This window comes from Hemicordylus capensis, chromosome 3 (genome assembly GCF_027244095.1).
Source record: "Hemicordylus capensis ecotype Gifberg chromosome 3, rHemCap1.1.pri, whole genome shotgun sequence".
Taxonomy (NCBI): Eukaryota; Metazoa; Chordata; class Lepidosauria; order Squamata; family Cordylidae; genus Hemicordylus; species Hemicordylus capensis.
In genome coordinates, this window is record NC_069659.1 from 251,049,602 (window position 1) to 251,065,778 (window position 16,177).

Here is a 16,177-nt window from a genome sequence, read left to right on the forward strand (position 1 = left end):
CTGCTGCTACTCTTCTTCCTCCTGTTCTCGAGATTTTTTTTAAAGAAGAGGACAGAGGAGAAAAGAGGTGAGTAAAGTGGTGGACGTGAATATCTCCCAGAAGATACCCTAGCCCATCACTTCTCTCCTCTAGACTTCCTGTTCCACTCTGTTGCAGTTTTTCTTTTTGTAAAATCAAGGGAGTAGGAGAGAAGGAGCAGGAGCAACAATGGGAGCAGCTGGTATGCCATCAGGTAAGGTGGAGTACCAGTCAGAGGTGGGCTGATATATTTGGCAAGTAGGTGCAGGGCATCCCCACTAAGCACCTGCCTCCTCCAATCTGCTACGTGAAGTAGCTACCTCAGACAGCCTCATGGACAGGCCAGCCCCACATCTATGAAAAAAGAACTTTCATCTTTTAAAGACAAAAAATAAATAAATTAGTAACTAAGTATCAATGCACATGAATGGAATGGGTGTGAATTACTATTTCCTTTTCAATTCGGGAATAAAACACGATTTTATAATTATCTAAAAGTCTGCATCTCAAATTACCTGGGTGCAATCAATAGCCTAATCAGATTAACAGAATTAAAAACCTTAATAAACTAAAAAGGGATATTTGATTACTCAAGTAACACATTTTTACAAAAACATGTTGATTACAGATGGATCTTGGTATCTATGGGTGATTCCATTCTGTGATAATGCCATGGATGCTGAGCACATGGATACCAAGGAATTAAGGTGTATGGGATCGCGGGGGTTAAGTTCCTGAAGGCCCAAAAACTTTCCAAAAATCAGCAATAAAACTCAAGTAAAAGTGCCCTACCATGCTCCATGGGCCTCCAGCAGTCCAACAATGCACCCCCAGAAGTCCGAATTTTGCCATTTTGTGATTGTTCATGGGGTAAAGGGTGTGTGTTTTTTTAAACTGAACAAGCCACAAAATGGCTCCCATGTTCAAAATAATGACCAGAAATGACTTCTGAGGTCATTTCCAGCCACTCCTTGACCCGCAGGTAGATGAATTTAACCCTTTTTACCCTTTCCCCATGTTTGCCAAGGTCGGATGTCAGTTTCCCGACCACAGATATGAAAGACTGAAGATGCTGGATACGTGGGTAATGAGGTATGCCTGTATATGTTTAATTTAAGTACTTCTAAAAACTGACTCCACCTTAGAAGAGGCATTCACTGTTATAGTTCCCACATGACAGAATGCATCTTCTAAGATACCTACTGTGAAATACAAATGTGTCAACCAAATGCTTCTAGTTTTCTCTTCTCTAAAGAAAACTAATTTTGTAGAGGTTGCCCACATTTTCCAACCCTTGATAAGGAATGAGAACAAATACAATATATGGATTTTACTAATTCTTATTACATAGGTAGTATTAACCCCATAGAAAAAGTTTCTTTAAAATAATAGCAAAGTTAATTATTAATTTAATTTTTTAAATTTAAATTTTTAAATATTTATGTACTGCCCAAAATTTAGGTTTCTGGGATAAAAACAATACAAATTAAAACAAAATTAAATGTGAGATAATATATTGCATTCAAGGGGGAAAATCCTTGTTGATTAGTAAGTTATTTTCACAAGCTAAAAGAAAGAAAACTGACAGAAAAGGCAGATGTAAATGTAATATATAAAGGGTGATTTTTCAGACTAAGCGTTGGTGTTCCAATATGCAATTACGAAGGAGAAAATCAATGTTTGTAAATTGTAAATCTATAAATGACTATTCCAATATCCATTGCAGACAGTGGGACCCATTGATTTCATTATATATGGATCTTAGCTTTGCCTCCCTATGTACAAGTAGCATAGGTTTTGTTTAATGTTTTATGCAGCAACTTAAGATACCCTTTTCTTTACTGAGAAAAACTAATTTTCATGATTTTACTGGGAATCATATAAAAACTCTAAATTACATATCTAAATTGTCATGTGCAAAGTTAATTTTTTTGTTTATTGCAAAATGTATTACATTTGAAGTTATGCACAAACTGTTGTAAACTTCAATGCCTTTACAACTAAACTCTAAAATTTATAGACAACATTTTACAATATAGCATTGTTAAATATTTAACGATGTTAAATATTTTTAAATATTTTTAAAATATTGTTAAATATTTAAATTTAATTTAGCTGTGCATTGTTAAATATTTTAACTTTGTAATTTTTATAATCTTGTTTTAATTTAATGTGTGAAACACCATGAGATTGTTTTAATGAAAGGCAGTATACAAATTTAACAATACATACATAAATAAATAGATAAATAAACAAACTTTCATATTACATACCAGTCAGTAATACACCACCTTGTTCGTATGAAGCCTTTTCTGGACCACTTACACTGGGTGGAGGGGAAACCAATAGATTAAAATACATAAAACAGAGAGTTCAATTTCTTGGTATGGAGTCTAATTTACAGATAATTATATTTTAAATATATACAGGCAATTATATTTCACTGAGAATAATGGCTGACATGAGCATTGGCATTCCCTAACTTGACCTTTTAATTTCATTGGGGCTACTTTGAGTAATTTTCCTCATCATGTCAGCCACTGAAAGAATGCATACAACACACAATAACACAACTACCTTGGCAACTAGGTGTTTCCAATTATGTGTTTGCTGAAGTAATATGAATGTGGGGCCAGAGGAGACATTCGTAGAAGAGAATTAGCAGGGAGAATGCCAAACTCTTCCTGTGCTGCCAATTCTCACCTGTAAATACCCTTTCCCAGGCAGTCCGTCCCCCCCCCCCGGATTTATTTCTAGTCTCCGAGTCATGCTGGGAAGGAGGAGTTTAAAAAACTACCTTGGGGGGGACATTTACAGATGATAATCAGACAGTGGAGGAAAGATTAAGTATATACCAAAATTCCTCTCCACTGCGAACCACAGATTATGAGGCATATCCAGGGCCGGGAATGTAGCATTTGCCTCAAAATAGGTTTTTCTTGGGGAAAGCCATGGGAATTAGCAGTGATTAAGGTTGCAATCCCATGTACATTTAGATTTGCAATTCCATGTACATTTAGATGTGCATTTATTTTTAAACTGTATTTATTTTTTACATTTTTACAAGGGGCATAATGACTCTAAAACGATGCTTTGCAGCATAACGACCCTAAAATGATGTATCGGATTAGACTGTATGGCCCATTCAATTGTTTTCAGACTTAGCCATGGCTGAATTTTCTGAAATGAGCCCAGGCCTCTGAGCAGAAAGTCTATAGAAGAATTATTCAAGTGAATGGTATTAACAAGATGACAATGCCCTGTGGATTGTGCTCTCAATTCATTGGGGGAAAATGAGCATAATTTAACAAAATATATATGAGGCTTGTTTAGCCACCTAAACATTTTTCAAGTGTTCTTAAAGAGGTGCATTTATTTTATTAGCAACAAAGAAATTAATAGAATAGACTCCACCAGCCCCAACATTCAGATAAATCTTGGATATATTACACTATTGCTCCTCACCGTCACACTTCTCTTGAATTGCAGTCAATCATGAATAAATTTGCTCCTTTGTAAATTTTCCTAAAATATGAAATGGCAACTATACTGGGAAACCAGGAACCAAATAGGCCATTCTTTTTCCATAGAGCTCAACTACCTAACACATCTGCAGTGTGACATTCCATTTATCAAAGCAAGCTACATTCCTTTCTACTAACAAATCAACTGATGACAAGCTATGGTACATTTGGAATTGAAAAAGGATTCTTCTCCACATTTGTGAAAGGAGGTCACAAATTTACTATAGTGGCAATAAAACAGAGGTTTGGGGTGGTACTTAAGTTGAATTGTTCATTTTTTTAAAAAAAAGTATCATACCTAGCCTACCAGGTTCAATGTGGCTCCCAACCAACATATTATCTATATATTTAATTCTCTAAGGCATACCGGTGGCTAATCCCATGTGGGCAGCTCTCGTGAGAGTTTGCAAGCAGAAGCACCTGATTGGGCAGTGAGGATTACATATGCAGATAGGGAGAAGGCGTCTGTGAGAGCAGAAGCACTGTGGTGATTGGGAGGTGGGGATTCCATATGCAGATAAGGAGGAGGAGCCTGTGATGGTTAAGGTCAGTTGGAATGCAACTGTTACTGGTCAGAAGATGTTCTTGATTGTAGAGGACAGGAATCTATCTATCTATATAATTCCTATCTATCTATAAAAAAGGATAGCAGGCAGGGGTCTGCGAAGAGAGGGGAAGTGAGGGAGGAAAGAGCCACTTCAGGAGAAGGAGGCTGCCATTGTGTGAATTAGATGAGAAAACAAGATGAACAAGATCTGTTAACGCAGTTAGGAAAAAATCCATGAAGAGAGGGGGAAGAAAGAGTGGGGAAGAGTGAGTGGAGGAGAGAGAAAGGGAGAAAAAGAAAGGAGAGGAAGAGAGACAGAAGGAAAGGTGAGGGATGGGCCTGAGCCTGTCAGCAGCCTGAGGGGAATGAGTGACCATGGTGGCACTGGCAGCAAGGAAGGGTCCAGTCAACTACTGCTGCTGTTTGGGGCTACCGAGACCATTGTCAGAGGGAGGCAGGCAGGCAAGGGACAGGACCAGGCCTGGAAGTGGCCTGAGAGGAATGAGCGGCCATGGCAGTGGTGGCAGTGAGGAAGGGCCCAGTCAACCACTGCTGCTGCTGCTCCTGTGGGGAGGAGCAGGAGCGGGGTTTGGGTGGGGAGTTCTCTGGGGATAGGAGGCTGCAGCTTGGCTATTAGGCGCTGGCAACGCTGCAGCCGTGACCAAGAAAGGTGAGGGGGCTGGAGTAAAGGGATGGAGGAGTGACCAAGAGAGGTGAGGGGGATGGAAGCAATGGGATGGAGGAGGAAGAGCAGCAGTGCAGCTCAGGTGAGGGTGGGGCTGTGGCGGGTGTGTGTGAGGGGAGCAATCAAGTACTAGTGTGCGGATACTCTGCATAGGTAAAGCTAGTAGATATTAAAACATAAATATAATCACTATGGCTTGGATCCAAAGAAGTGCGAGCTGTGTTCTGTTTGCAGAATGGAGCTTTTCTGCCACTTTCTTCCTAAAGCTGCTCTGGAGGAGTGGTGTGGGATACATCTGGAGGAAGCAACTGATAGAAACAGGTCCCCTATCTTGTGTGAGCAGAAGTGCCTTCCCTAGATGCATCCTAAAATAATAAACTGGCCACAATGCAAAATAAGCCCAATTAACTTGCTCCACAAACCCAGAGGTGCACCTAGGTAATTTTGGAGCATGGACCTAAAGGGCATCGGAGGGGGCCCCCTGCTGAAAGTTCAGCATCATACACGACACACACATACAGATAAGCAGTATTTTAAACACATGGGTTCTTGAGGGCACAAACAGGAACTGAACTCACAATAATTAGGGATGTGCGAATCGATTTGGATACAAATCAATTTGTACCCGAATCTAGCTGATTTGGGTGATTCAGAGACAAAACGAATCACCCCTGTGGTCCATTGGCTAGATTCGGGTACAAATCAAATTGCGGCTGGTTCGATTCGAATCAATTTGGGTTTTGGATCTGTCCTATTAATTTCCCCAGATTTCATTTTTTTAAAAAAGCTAAGCTCTAGCCCTTATAGAAGTGGAGTTATGGAGCAAAATGTGTGGTCACTGTTTTTCAAGTGTTCGGATTCTTTGGTGTATAATCACTTTCACTCAGTGAATCCTTATGAGGATTCATTACACACCTTCATTTATTCTATTCATTTTGACTGTCTTTTAGACAGTGCCAATTGTCAACTGCCATGTGCCAACTATACCCCACTCCCACCCACAAGGCAGTGAGGTACAACTCAGATTAAGTTAAGTGCCTAATGGGTAGAGGCTACCACCCAAATTGCAGAGGGATTGGGCAAAGGGCTGGTTTTTGGTGAATTGTTGAAGTTTTCCATAGGAAATCATGTAGGTTTCAGCAGCCCCATAACTGCACTTGGGGGGTGCTGGGGTGGCCCAGAGTGAGTGGTGGTGTAGTGAACAGAGGGTGCCAGCCACCCCCATGGGTTTCAAGCCCATGGGGTTCAGGGTTCTGTTGTTTCTGAGGTGTTCTGAGTGTAGATTCTCTGGTAGCAAATGAGATTTTCAATACAAACCATGAATCCACTCTCATTTGCTACCATACAATCTACACTCAGACCACCTCAGAAACAACAGAACCCTGTACCCCATGGGTTAGCAACCCCATGGGAATGGCTGGCACCCTATGTGCACTACACCACCACTCACTCTGGGCCACCCCAGCGCCCTCCAAGTGCACTTATGGGGCTGCTGAAACCTCCATTATACCTTATAGGGAAAAACCTTAAAGATGAGTAAACTTCAACTATTCACCAAAAACCAGCCCTTTGCCCAATCCCTCTGCAATTTGGGTGGTAGCCTCCACCCATTAGGCACTACTACCTCACCACACTCTTTCACACCAGATCCCACTTTATGCCCCAAATCTGCCTCAAAGACACTAAACCTTCAACTATTCACCAAAAACTAGCCCTTTGCCCAATCCCTCTGCAATTTGGGTGGTAGCCTCCACCCATTAGGCACTACCACCTCACCATACTCTTCCACCCCAGATCCCACTTTATGCCCCAAATCTGCCTCAAAGACACTAAACCTTCAACTATTCACCAAAAACTAGCCCTTTGCCCAATCCCTCTGCAATTTGGGTGGTAGCCTCCACCCATTAGGCACTACCACCTCACCTTCAACTATTCACCAAAAACTAGCCCTTTGCCCAATCCCTCTGCAATTAGAGAGCCAGTGTGGTGTAGTGGTTAGAGTGCTGGACTAGGACCAGGGAGACCCGAGTTCAAATCCCCATTCAGCCATGAAACTAGCTGGGTGACTCTGGGCCAGTCACTTCTCTCTCAGCCTAACCTACTTCACAGGGTTGTTGTGAAAGAGAAACTCAAGTATGTAGTACACCGCTCTGGGCTCCTTGGAGGAAGAGCGGGATATAAATGTAGTAATAATAATAATAATTTGGGTGGTAGCCCCCACCCATTAGGAACTACCACGTCACCACACTCTTCCACCCCAGATCCCACTTTATGCCCCAAATCTGCCTCAAAGACACTAAACCTTCAACAATTCACCAAAAATCAGCCCTTTGTCCAATTCCTCTGCAATTTGGGTGGTAGCCTCCACCCATTAGGCACTTAACTTAAACTGAGTAGTACCTCACTGCCTTGTGGGTGGGAGTGGGGTGTAGTTGGCACATGGCAGTTGACAATTGGCACTGTCTAAAAGACAGTCAAAATGAATAGAATAAATGAAGGTGTGTAATGAATTCTCATAAGGATTCATTGAGTGAAAGTGATTATACACCAAAGAATCCGAACACTTGAAAAATAGTGACCACACATTTTGCTCCATAACTCCACTTCTATAAGGGCTAGAGCTTAGCTTTTTTTAAAAACGAAAGCTGGGAATCTGGGGAAATTAATAGGACAGATCCAAAACCCGAATCGATTCGATTAGGATCAGCCGCGATTCAGATCCGAATCGAATTTGGGGTGATTCGGATGGGTCAGATTTGGATCCAAATCGAATCAGGGCTGTTTCGATTCAGTTACAAATCCAAACACAGAAAATCCGAATTGCACACCCCTAACAATAATGTCAGAATATAAAACAGGCATATTTATGCAAATATGCATTAGCAGAAACATTTCAACATGCAATGTAACATATTCTCATCCACATTCCCCTTCCCCACTCCCTACTCTGTCTCTAAAGTACCCGGCACCAGTCACAATCACACTTGGATGCTCGGCACAGTGTGGGCCACCAGCACAGCGTGGCGATCACACAACCCAGCACAGGGCATACTAAAGAGGATTTGGGGGGCCCCAGGGTGTGTGGAGGCCCTGGACTTTGACCCTGAAGTCCAGAGGTAAGAATGCCTCTGCACAAACCTGTTGGAAAAGGAAAGCTTTATGGGGTTCTATGTTTTGAACATTAACAGCCAGATATACTTCCAAACATACATTTGTAGTGTCACTATACCTCATGCATTTGATGACTTTCTTGAAAGACTGGAATATCTGATTATTGCTTGACCATTGTACTACTAGTATTTCTGGCTGCTCTCAATGTTTCTACACTGAAGTTGCAGCACATATATGTCAAAAGAGATTCTGTGGTGAATGAGCATGAGAAATCACTCCAGATTTTTTGAAGAGTACTCTATCTGTCTATCTATCTGTCTATCTATCTATCTATCTATCTATCTATCTATCTATCTATCTATTCATTCTTGGGAAAGGAAGTTTAAATTCTTGATTAGCTGGCAATTTCAGCTAAGATCTAGCTTTCAAATAAACAATCTCCAAATATTCTAAACATCTAACAAAACCAGTCATGCAGGTAGAAAGCCAGCAGGGGAGGGGGTGCTTCCCAGTATAATGCACAGAGTGTTGCATGTATGACTATCTACTTGATGGGTACATGGATGAGACTTGTAGGGATGTGATAGAGGCATCCTACTCCCAGACTGATGCCTCCTCTGCTGACAGGGAGAATGAAAGTCTCGGGAAGTATTCCAAGGAAGAGGAAACACTCCCTTCAAAGAGACCCCTTCTGTGGATGATGAGACCATATCCTCTCACACAGGAGATACTCCTCTGGTGGATGGGTGATTTGATCATTAGGGGTATAGAGAGATGGGTCTGTGAACCGTGTGGACTGCCTGGTGATCTGCCTGGTGCGAAGGTTATGGACATCACAGGGTGTTTAGATAGGCTGTTAAGCAGTGCTGGGGAGGAGTCAGCTGTCATGATCCATGTCGGCACCAAAGATGTTAGAATATGTAGTTGGGAGGTCCTGGAAGCCAAATTTAGGCTGCTAGGTAGCATAATGACCCCCCAGGAATCCCAAGCATTCTCAGAACGGCTACCTATTCCACGCACAGGGCCAGCAACACAGTTGGAGCTGAGGGGTCCCAATGCGTGGATGGGACAGTGGTGCTGGGAGGAGGGATTTAGATTTGTTAGGCAATGGGATACATTTTGGGGCAAACAAAGCCTGTACAAAAGGGATGAACTCCATTTGAACCAAGATGGAACCACACTGTTGGTGCTTATAATAAAAAAGGTCACAGATCAGCTTTTAAAATGATGCCTGAGGGATAGCTGAGAGAAGCTGGGCAGTATCTGGTTTGGCAAATGCTATCCCTTAAGGTGCATGGGTATAAATGTTTCAGATAAATCAGAAGGGGACAGAGTAGAACCAGGTAAAGATCAGACAGAAGGATGTGCTATCTGGTCAAAGAGAACAAATGGCCATAAGAAAGAGAGCACACACCAGGTAAGAGTCATCATATAGGTGCTTATATGCCAATGTCAGAAGCCTCTGAGCCAAGATGGGTGAGCTGGAGTGCTTGGTTGCTAATGAAAATAGAGATATAGTGGGCACAACGGAAACATGGTGGAAGAGTGAGAACCAGTGGGGCACTTATTCCTTATTCCTGGATATAAACTCTAAAGAAAGGAGAGGGAGGGGCAAATTGGGGTGTAGTAGCACTGTATGTTAAAGAAGGGATAGGATCTAACAAGCTAGAAAACCGAGGAAGAAGGGAATCCTCCACAGAAATTCTGAGGGTGACAATACAAGGCCTGAAGGGAAATGTGCTACTAGGAACGTGTAATCGCCCTCCAGATCAAAACACTGACAGCGACTGGGAGCTGCAGAAGGAAATCAGGGAGGTGTCAAAGAGAGACAGAGCTGTACCTTTCCTTTCCCTTTCAATCGATTGATTTGATTGATTAAGTGCCGTCAAGTCAGTGTCAGCTCTTAGCAACCACATAGATAGATTCTCTCCAGGATGATCTGTTTTCAATTTAGCCTTTAAGGTCTCTCAGGGGTGCATTGATTGCTGTTGTAATCGAGTCCATCCACCTTGCTGCTGGTCGTCCTCTTCTTCTCTTTCCTTCAACTTTCCCCAGCATTATAGACTTCTCAAGGGAGCTGGGTCTTTGCATAATATGTATGAAGTATGATAGTTTGAGCCTGGTCATTTGTGCCTTGAGTGAAAATTCTGGATTGATTTGTTCTATGATCCATTTGTTTGTTTTCCTGGCTGTCCATGGTATCCTCAAAAGTCTTCTCCAGCACCAAAGTTCAAAAGTGTCAATGCTTTTTCTATCTTGCTTCTTCAAAGTCCAGCTTTCGCATCCATAGAGTGTCACGAGGAAAACCATTGTCCGAACGATTCTAATCTTTGTAGGTGTAGACACGTCACGGCATCTAAATATGCTTTCCGAGGCCTTCATTGCTACCCTATCAAGTGCTAGTCTGCGGCATATTTCTTGACTGCTGGATCCTTTACTGTGGATGGTCGATCCTAAAAGGCAGAAGCTATCCACCACTTCAATGTCTTCATTGTCAATTCTGAGGCTGGTTGCTCATTAGTTTGTCATTAGTTGTCATTAGTTTAGTCTTTACATTTAATTCTAGTCCCATTTTTTCACTGCGCTCCTTGACTTTCATTACTAGAGCTTGCAGATCATCCGCATTCTCAGCTATCAGAGTGCTGTCATCAGCATAGCGCAGGTTATTGATGTTTCTTCCTCCAACTTTAAAACCACGCTCATCTTCTTCCAATCCAGCTTCCCTTAGTATATGTTCAGTATATAAACTGAATAAAGGAAGAGAAAGTATACAGCCTTGTCTTACTCCTTTGCCCTTTCAATTACCCCTACACAAACTGGGTGAATTCACAGTCAGGTAATGACTAGAGGCCAAATTGTCATTAAGAGGCCAAATTGTCACTAGATAAGCTGAACAACTATGTCCTACAATAGTTGGTTATGGAACCAACCAGAAAGGAGGCGGCCCTGTGAGTGGTGCACAGGTCCTAGTATGAGATGTCAGTGTTTCAATTGAAACTTTAATGACCATAGTGTGATCCAATTCAGCAAATATGTGAAGAGAATTGCCAAGGAAGTATAACACAGACACTTGGACTTCAGAAGAGGAAACTTCTCTAAAATGAGTTTGGTGAAAAGAAAACTGAAAGGGAAAATCAGAAGAGTCACTTTGCTCCAAAATGCATGGAGTTTATTTAAAACCACAATAATAGGAGCCCAGTTAGAATGTCTTCAAAAATGGAGGAAAGGTACCACCATGTTGCCAGCATGGCTAAGAAGTAAAGTCAAAGAAGCTATAAAGGGGAAGAAGACTTCCTTTAGAAATTGGAAGTCCTGTGCAAATGAAAAGAACAGAAAGGAACACAAACTTCTGGCAAAAGAAATGCAGGGAGATAATAAGGGTTGCAAAAAGAGAGTCTGAGGAACATTTAGCTAAAAGCATTAAGGGGAATAACAAAAACTTCTTTAAATACATCAGAAGCAGGAAACCTGCCAGGGAGGCGGTTGGACCATTAGATGATGACGGAGTGAAAGGGATTACTGTACTGAGGAGGATATGGAGACTGCAGAAAAACTAAACAAGTTATTTGCATCTTTGTGGAAGGGAATACTGAGTTTATACCTATGCCTGAACTGAGCTTCTCGGGGATAGAGGCTAAAGAACAGGCAGAGGTGACGCGAAATAATGTTCTAACAAGGTTAACAATTTGTTAAAAATCGCCCGCTTGCCCATTTCTTTTGTGATTGGGTGGTAGGCAGCATCCATCATGCCCTATGACACCAAAGTGTCCCTAGCAGCTAGCCATGGGGAACAATGGGGTGTTTTGAGTTTCCCATTATCCCCTATGGCCGAAACAAGCTGCACTCACAGAGTGTACAGGACAAGTTTTGCATTGCAGTTTGCAATGCATTTTGTGATCTTGCCTTGAAAAACACTGCAGATTAGAAGCACACAATAAAAGTGAATCTGTCCCTCCAGAGACAGAACACAGTTTTTCAAACAGTCCAAAAATGGTCAAAAAAGAATCATTGATCCAGAATCCAGTCAACTGCCAGACACAGAGCTTGAGTTGCAGTAACATAATTGGCACAAATTACTCTCTCACAGACAATTATGACTCCTTCCTTCCTAGCATTGAAACAGTTGCAACAGCAGCACCTTTAGCAGCAAGCATAGCCTTAAGCTCAGACAGAGCAACTTCAGCCACCTTTTGACTGAGTACACCTTGCAATGCAGATTGAAGATCATACCATAGCACTGACTGAAGCACAAATTAGTCCCAAGGCCGGATATGGTGTTCATCACAGCAATCACCAAGAAATATTACAGAAAGAGAGACAGAGCTGCCACTGTCCATTTCTCACCACAATACTATCTCACAAACAAAACAAACCACAACTCAAGGATGGCTGGCAGGCACCAAAGTTCTCCCTTTGACAATCTGAGATTCAGCAAAACTATATATATATATATATATATATATATATATATATATATATATATATATATGCAATAGCACAGCATGATATTATACTCAATGCTGAAAAAACAAAATCACAAAATAAAATCTTCCTTGATTTCTTCCTTCCTTCTCTCCTAATGTATCCTCTTCAAGGTCACACTAAGGTCTCTCTCTGCCTCCTAGGCCCTTTGAATACATTCTGAAACCCTCTCTTTTTTTGTTCCCCCTCCTTCCTCCCTCCCCCACAGCCAAGGGGTGCACAGTTGCCCATGACAACACTTGATCTGTATGACTACAAGCCAATCAAGAAGCAAGGAGATCTCAAGGAAATCGGAAGCCAGTGCCAGAAAACAACAGCTTGCCAAAACAGCACTTGAAACATTTCGAGCTTGAAACGGGGTCGTTTTGTTTTTGATCTTTATTTGAAGGGCATTTTGTTTCAATCTTGAAACAGCCAATTTTGAGGTCAAAATGTTTTGCAGATCCGTAATGGATACTGTTCTGAGGCCCATAGGCCACCTTCAACCTAAGAGGCAAGATGCCTCTAAATACCAGTTGCTGGAGAGCAACAACAGGCCATGCCCTCACCTCTTGACTGTGGGCTTCTGTGTGAACCAGGCCTTGGGTCTGATCTAGCTGAGTGGTTATGTTCTCAACTGCTGACTCATTACCTTCCCTCTTAAAGCTAGGTGAGTCTTCCAGCCCAGACTTCCCTGGGCTGTACCTTTTCCCATATGCTGCATTGAAGAAGAAACCAGTAAGCACCTGCATTTGTTACCCCCTTCATATTATGGCTAAATCAAACCTTTGGTGTAAATGGACTGCCAGGAAGTGGCCATTTAAAGTAGAGATGGGCCAGGCAACAATGGAGAGAGACTAAGTGAGTGTAAGTATTGATAGAGAACAGATACATATTCTGAAATTTTTTAGAAATGTTTTAAATGCTTGGTGATTGGTCACAGACTGTAATAAAAGTAAATTTTATGTTATCCTGGACACTCCTCTCTGAATTCTTAATTGCTAAGGGGTATGAATAATGAAGAAGCACTTCTTGGATGTTGAAATGCAGGAGGAGAGCCATAAACTTCCCAACTGTACTAAGAATTGGTGGGTTACCCTTTCCTCAATCCTCAGCAAATTATCTTTATAATGTGACATGCCCCACATATCAAAGAACTTTTACATTGGCTCGTTTCAACGTTTCCCCATCAGCATGGTTGGAAGGCAGATATAAAATGATACCTTATTATTTGTGCAAATGCCCCTGTGATTCAAGGGAAACGGAAAATACGGTGCATATTTTACTTTACTGCGCTTTTTTACAGTACTCCACACAGTAAATAAATTTTACCCCTTTTAATTTAAAATAGATTTTACCCCTTTTAATGCCAGGAAGATCTATGGAATTGTATAAAACATATCTTTTTGAGGATAAGAATATATTTGTTACTTCCTGTGTTGCCAAATTTTGCTACTGTGTATAAAATCCGCCAAGTAATGGTTAAGGCTCCTTCAATCAGTTAGGTAAATGATGTTCACCTTACTAGGTGAACTTTTCTTATTTAAATGGGGCTAATGTGATAGATTGATTGTGCTGACTGTAGGCTGTTATGAACTATAATTGCTCTTAATTGTATCTGGTCAAGTACCATAATAAAGATCTATCTTATGTTATCCTGTGAGGGAGGCCCAGATTATCAATTATTAATTTGAGTTAAACTTAAAAGGATGGATTAAAATTTATTTCAGGGAATTTTAAGAATCAGACATGTTCCTTTTTGTTTACCACTGCTGAGCTGTAAAAGCACTGCGGCATACTGCACCCACATTTTAAAAAAAAAATTCTCAACACTCTAAGATTAAGAAGATCTGCTGGATCAGACCAAAGTTTCATCAAGTGCAGTGTCCTCTTCTGCATAGGAGCTAATCAGATGTCTCTGGCAAGCCCCAAGCTGGACATAAAAGGCTATTTTATTGCCTTTTGGTATTCAGTGGCAGCCTGCCTCTGAATCTGGAAGTGTCATACAATCTTCATGACTAGTAGCTATTGATCAATCTATTCTTCATGGGTTTTTCCAACTCCTTCTAAGCCATCTAAACTAGTGGCCTTCACCAGTAACAGTACATCAGACTAACATTAGTTATTGTAATTTTGCTAAACTGTTTTCATAACACTGCTGATGACAGAATGAAACAAAGATAGGTTTCTATTTTTCCCCACAGAAAGGAAACTGCACACCGATTTATTTACTATCATGTTTTATTCACATATTGAATCATGTCTACACAACATCTGGCTAATATGCCATACATGGGAATTTGTTCCTACTTGATACTTTACTGTTGTAGAAAATAAAAACATAATGTTACGATCAAGCAAGCACCATTATTTATTAAGCACTTATCTATATAAAGGGCCAGTTGTGGTACTTTATATAATACCATATCAATGTATAACGCAAGTACTTTATATAGAACACAAACAATTAAAAATTAAATACAATAAGATAGCCAGTTGAAGGCTTACATGTTGATCTGGATCAAAGTTAAGACCAGTTCTGCAAGTCTGACTGATAGAACTTAAAGTAGGAAATCTAACGAATTAATGACTGTAATGCTAAACATGCTGAAAAAATGAACAACCACCAGCATCTTGCCCAGGCCCAAGACAGGCCACTACTTTTTCTATCTGTTGTAAAACTTTGACGCTCAAAAGCAAATCACACATCTGAACTGGTGTTTCTTGATGCTTTTTTAATACTGGAAGTTGTTTCTAGCTCAGCAATAACAAAGATACTCTATATTTCTTCCATCTTTCTAATGTTTTTATCCCTCCCTGACCCACATATTACCAGAAGGGGGAAACGTCTCAAACCAGTCCTCAATAGTTCTCAGCAGTCAGGTTCTGGCACCTTACCTCTTGTGCCACCAGGTTGCATTATGGTCCTCAAGAGTACCATCTTGGCTATAATACCAACTCACATCATATCATATAATACCTATTCAGATACTATGTTGTACTTGTGTTCTACTTTTCTTCAGATATTTGTAAACATGTACATATTGTTGTGTGAATAACTGTACCTGTGTTCATTTGAAAAATGAATCTGGCTACAGATCCCTCAAATGCATGGTACAGATAGAATGCTATATCTGCATTCAACTTAACGTGTAACTATACCTGCATACAGATCTGTACCTGTGTACACTGTAAACAAATTATATAAGGGATGAACATAATGTATGAATAGGGCAACCACCTGACCAAACTCAATCAGCTTGGGAAAGATTTTTAATCTTTTCCCCAAACCAGCTGGGGATTTGGGGAAAGATTTAAAATTGCCTGCTTGCCCATTTCTTTTGTGGGCTGGGTAGTAATAGCACCCATCATACCCTACCTCACAACCCACTTTGGTGTCCCTAGGAGACACAGACACCCCCATGGGGTACAATGGGGTGTTTTGGGTTTCCCCACTGTTCCTTATGGCCAGAACAAGCTGCCCTCACAGAGTGGACATGCAAGTTTCGCATTGCGATTTGTAATGCATTTTGCAACTCTGCCTTGAAAAACACTGGAAAAGCACACAGTAAAAGGAAACCTGCCCCTCTCAACACAAAACACACATTTCAAACACAGTAAAAAAAAAGGCTAAAGAAAGAACCACTGACCAACAATCCACTGCCAGCCTTAGTGCCTGCGCTGCAGTAACATCATTGGCACAAGTTGCTCTCTCACACACAACTATGACTCTTTGCTTCCTAGCACTGCAACAGTTGGAGCAACAGTGGCCTCCGCACATCACGTCCTGGTTGACTTTGGCCCACCAAGGCATTTGAGTTGTGTAGTAT

At 41.2% G+C, this 16,177-nt stretch overlaps 1 protein-coding gene across 12 annotated transcripts in view; it reads right to left on the reverse strand.

Moving 5' to 3' along the window:
- INPP5A (inositol polyphosphate-5-phosphatase A) overlaps positions 1 to 16,177 on the reverse strand; it is a 402,494-nt gene that overhangs the window by 147,224 nt on the left and 239,093 nt on the right. For all 12 annotated transcript variants that reach the window (XM_053307912.1, XM_053307906.1, XM_053307907.1 and 9 more), the window contains one exon: positions 2,293 to 2,345. In XM_053307912.1, coding sequence (XP_053163887.1) covers positions 2,293 to 2,345 — 53 coding nt within the window. The remainder of the gene's footprint in view (positions 1 to 2,292; positions 2,346 to 16,177) is intronic.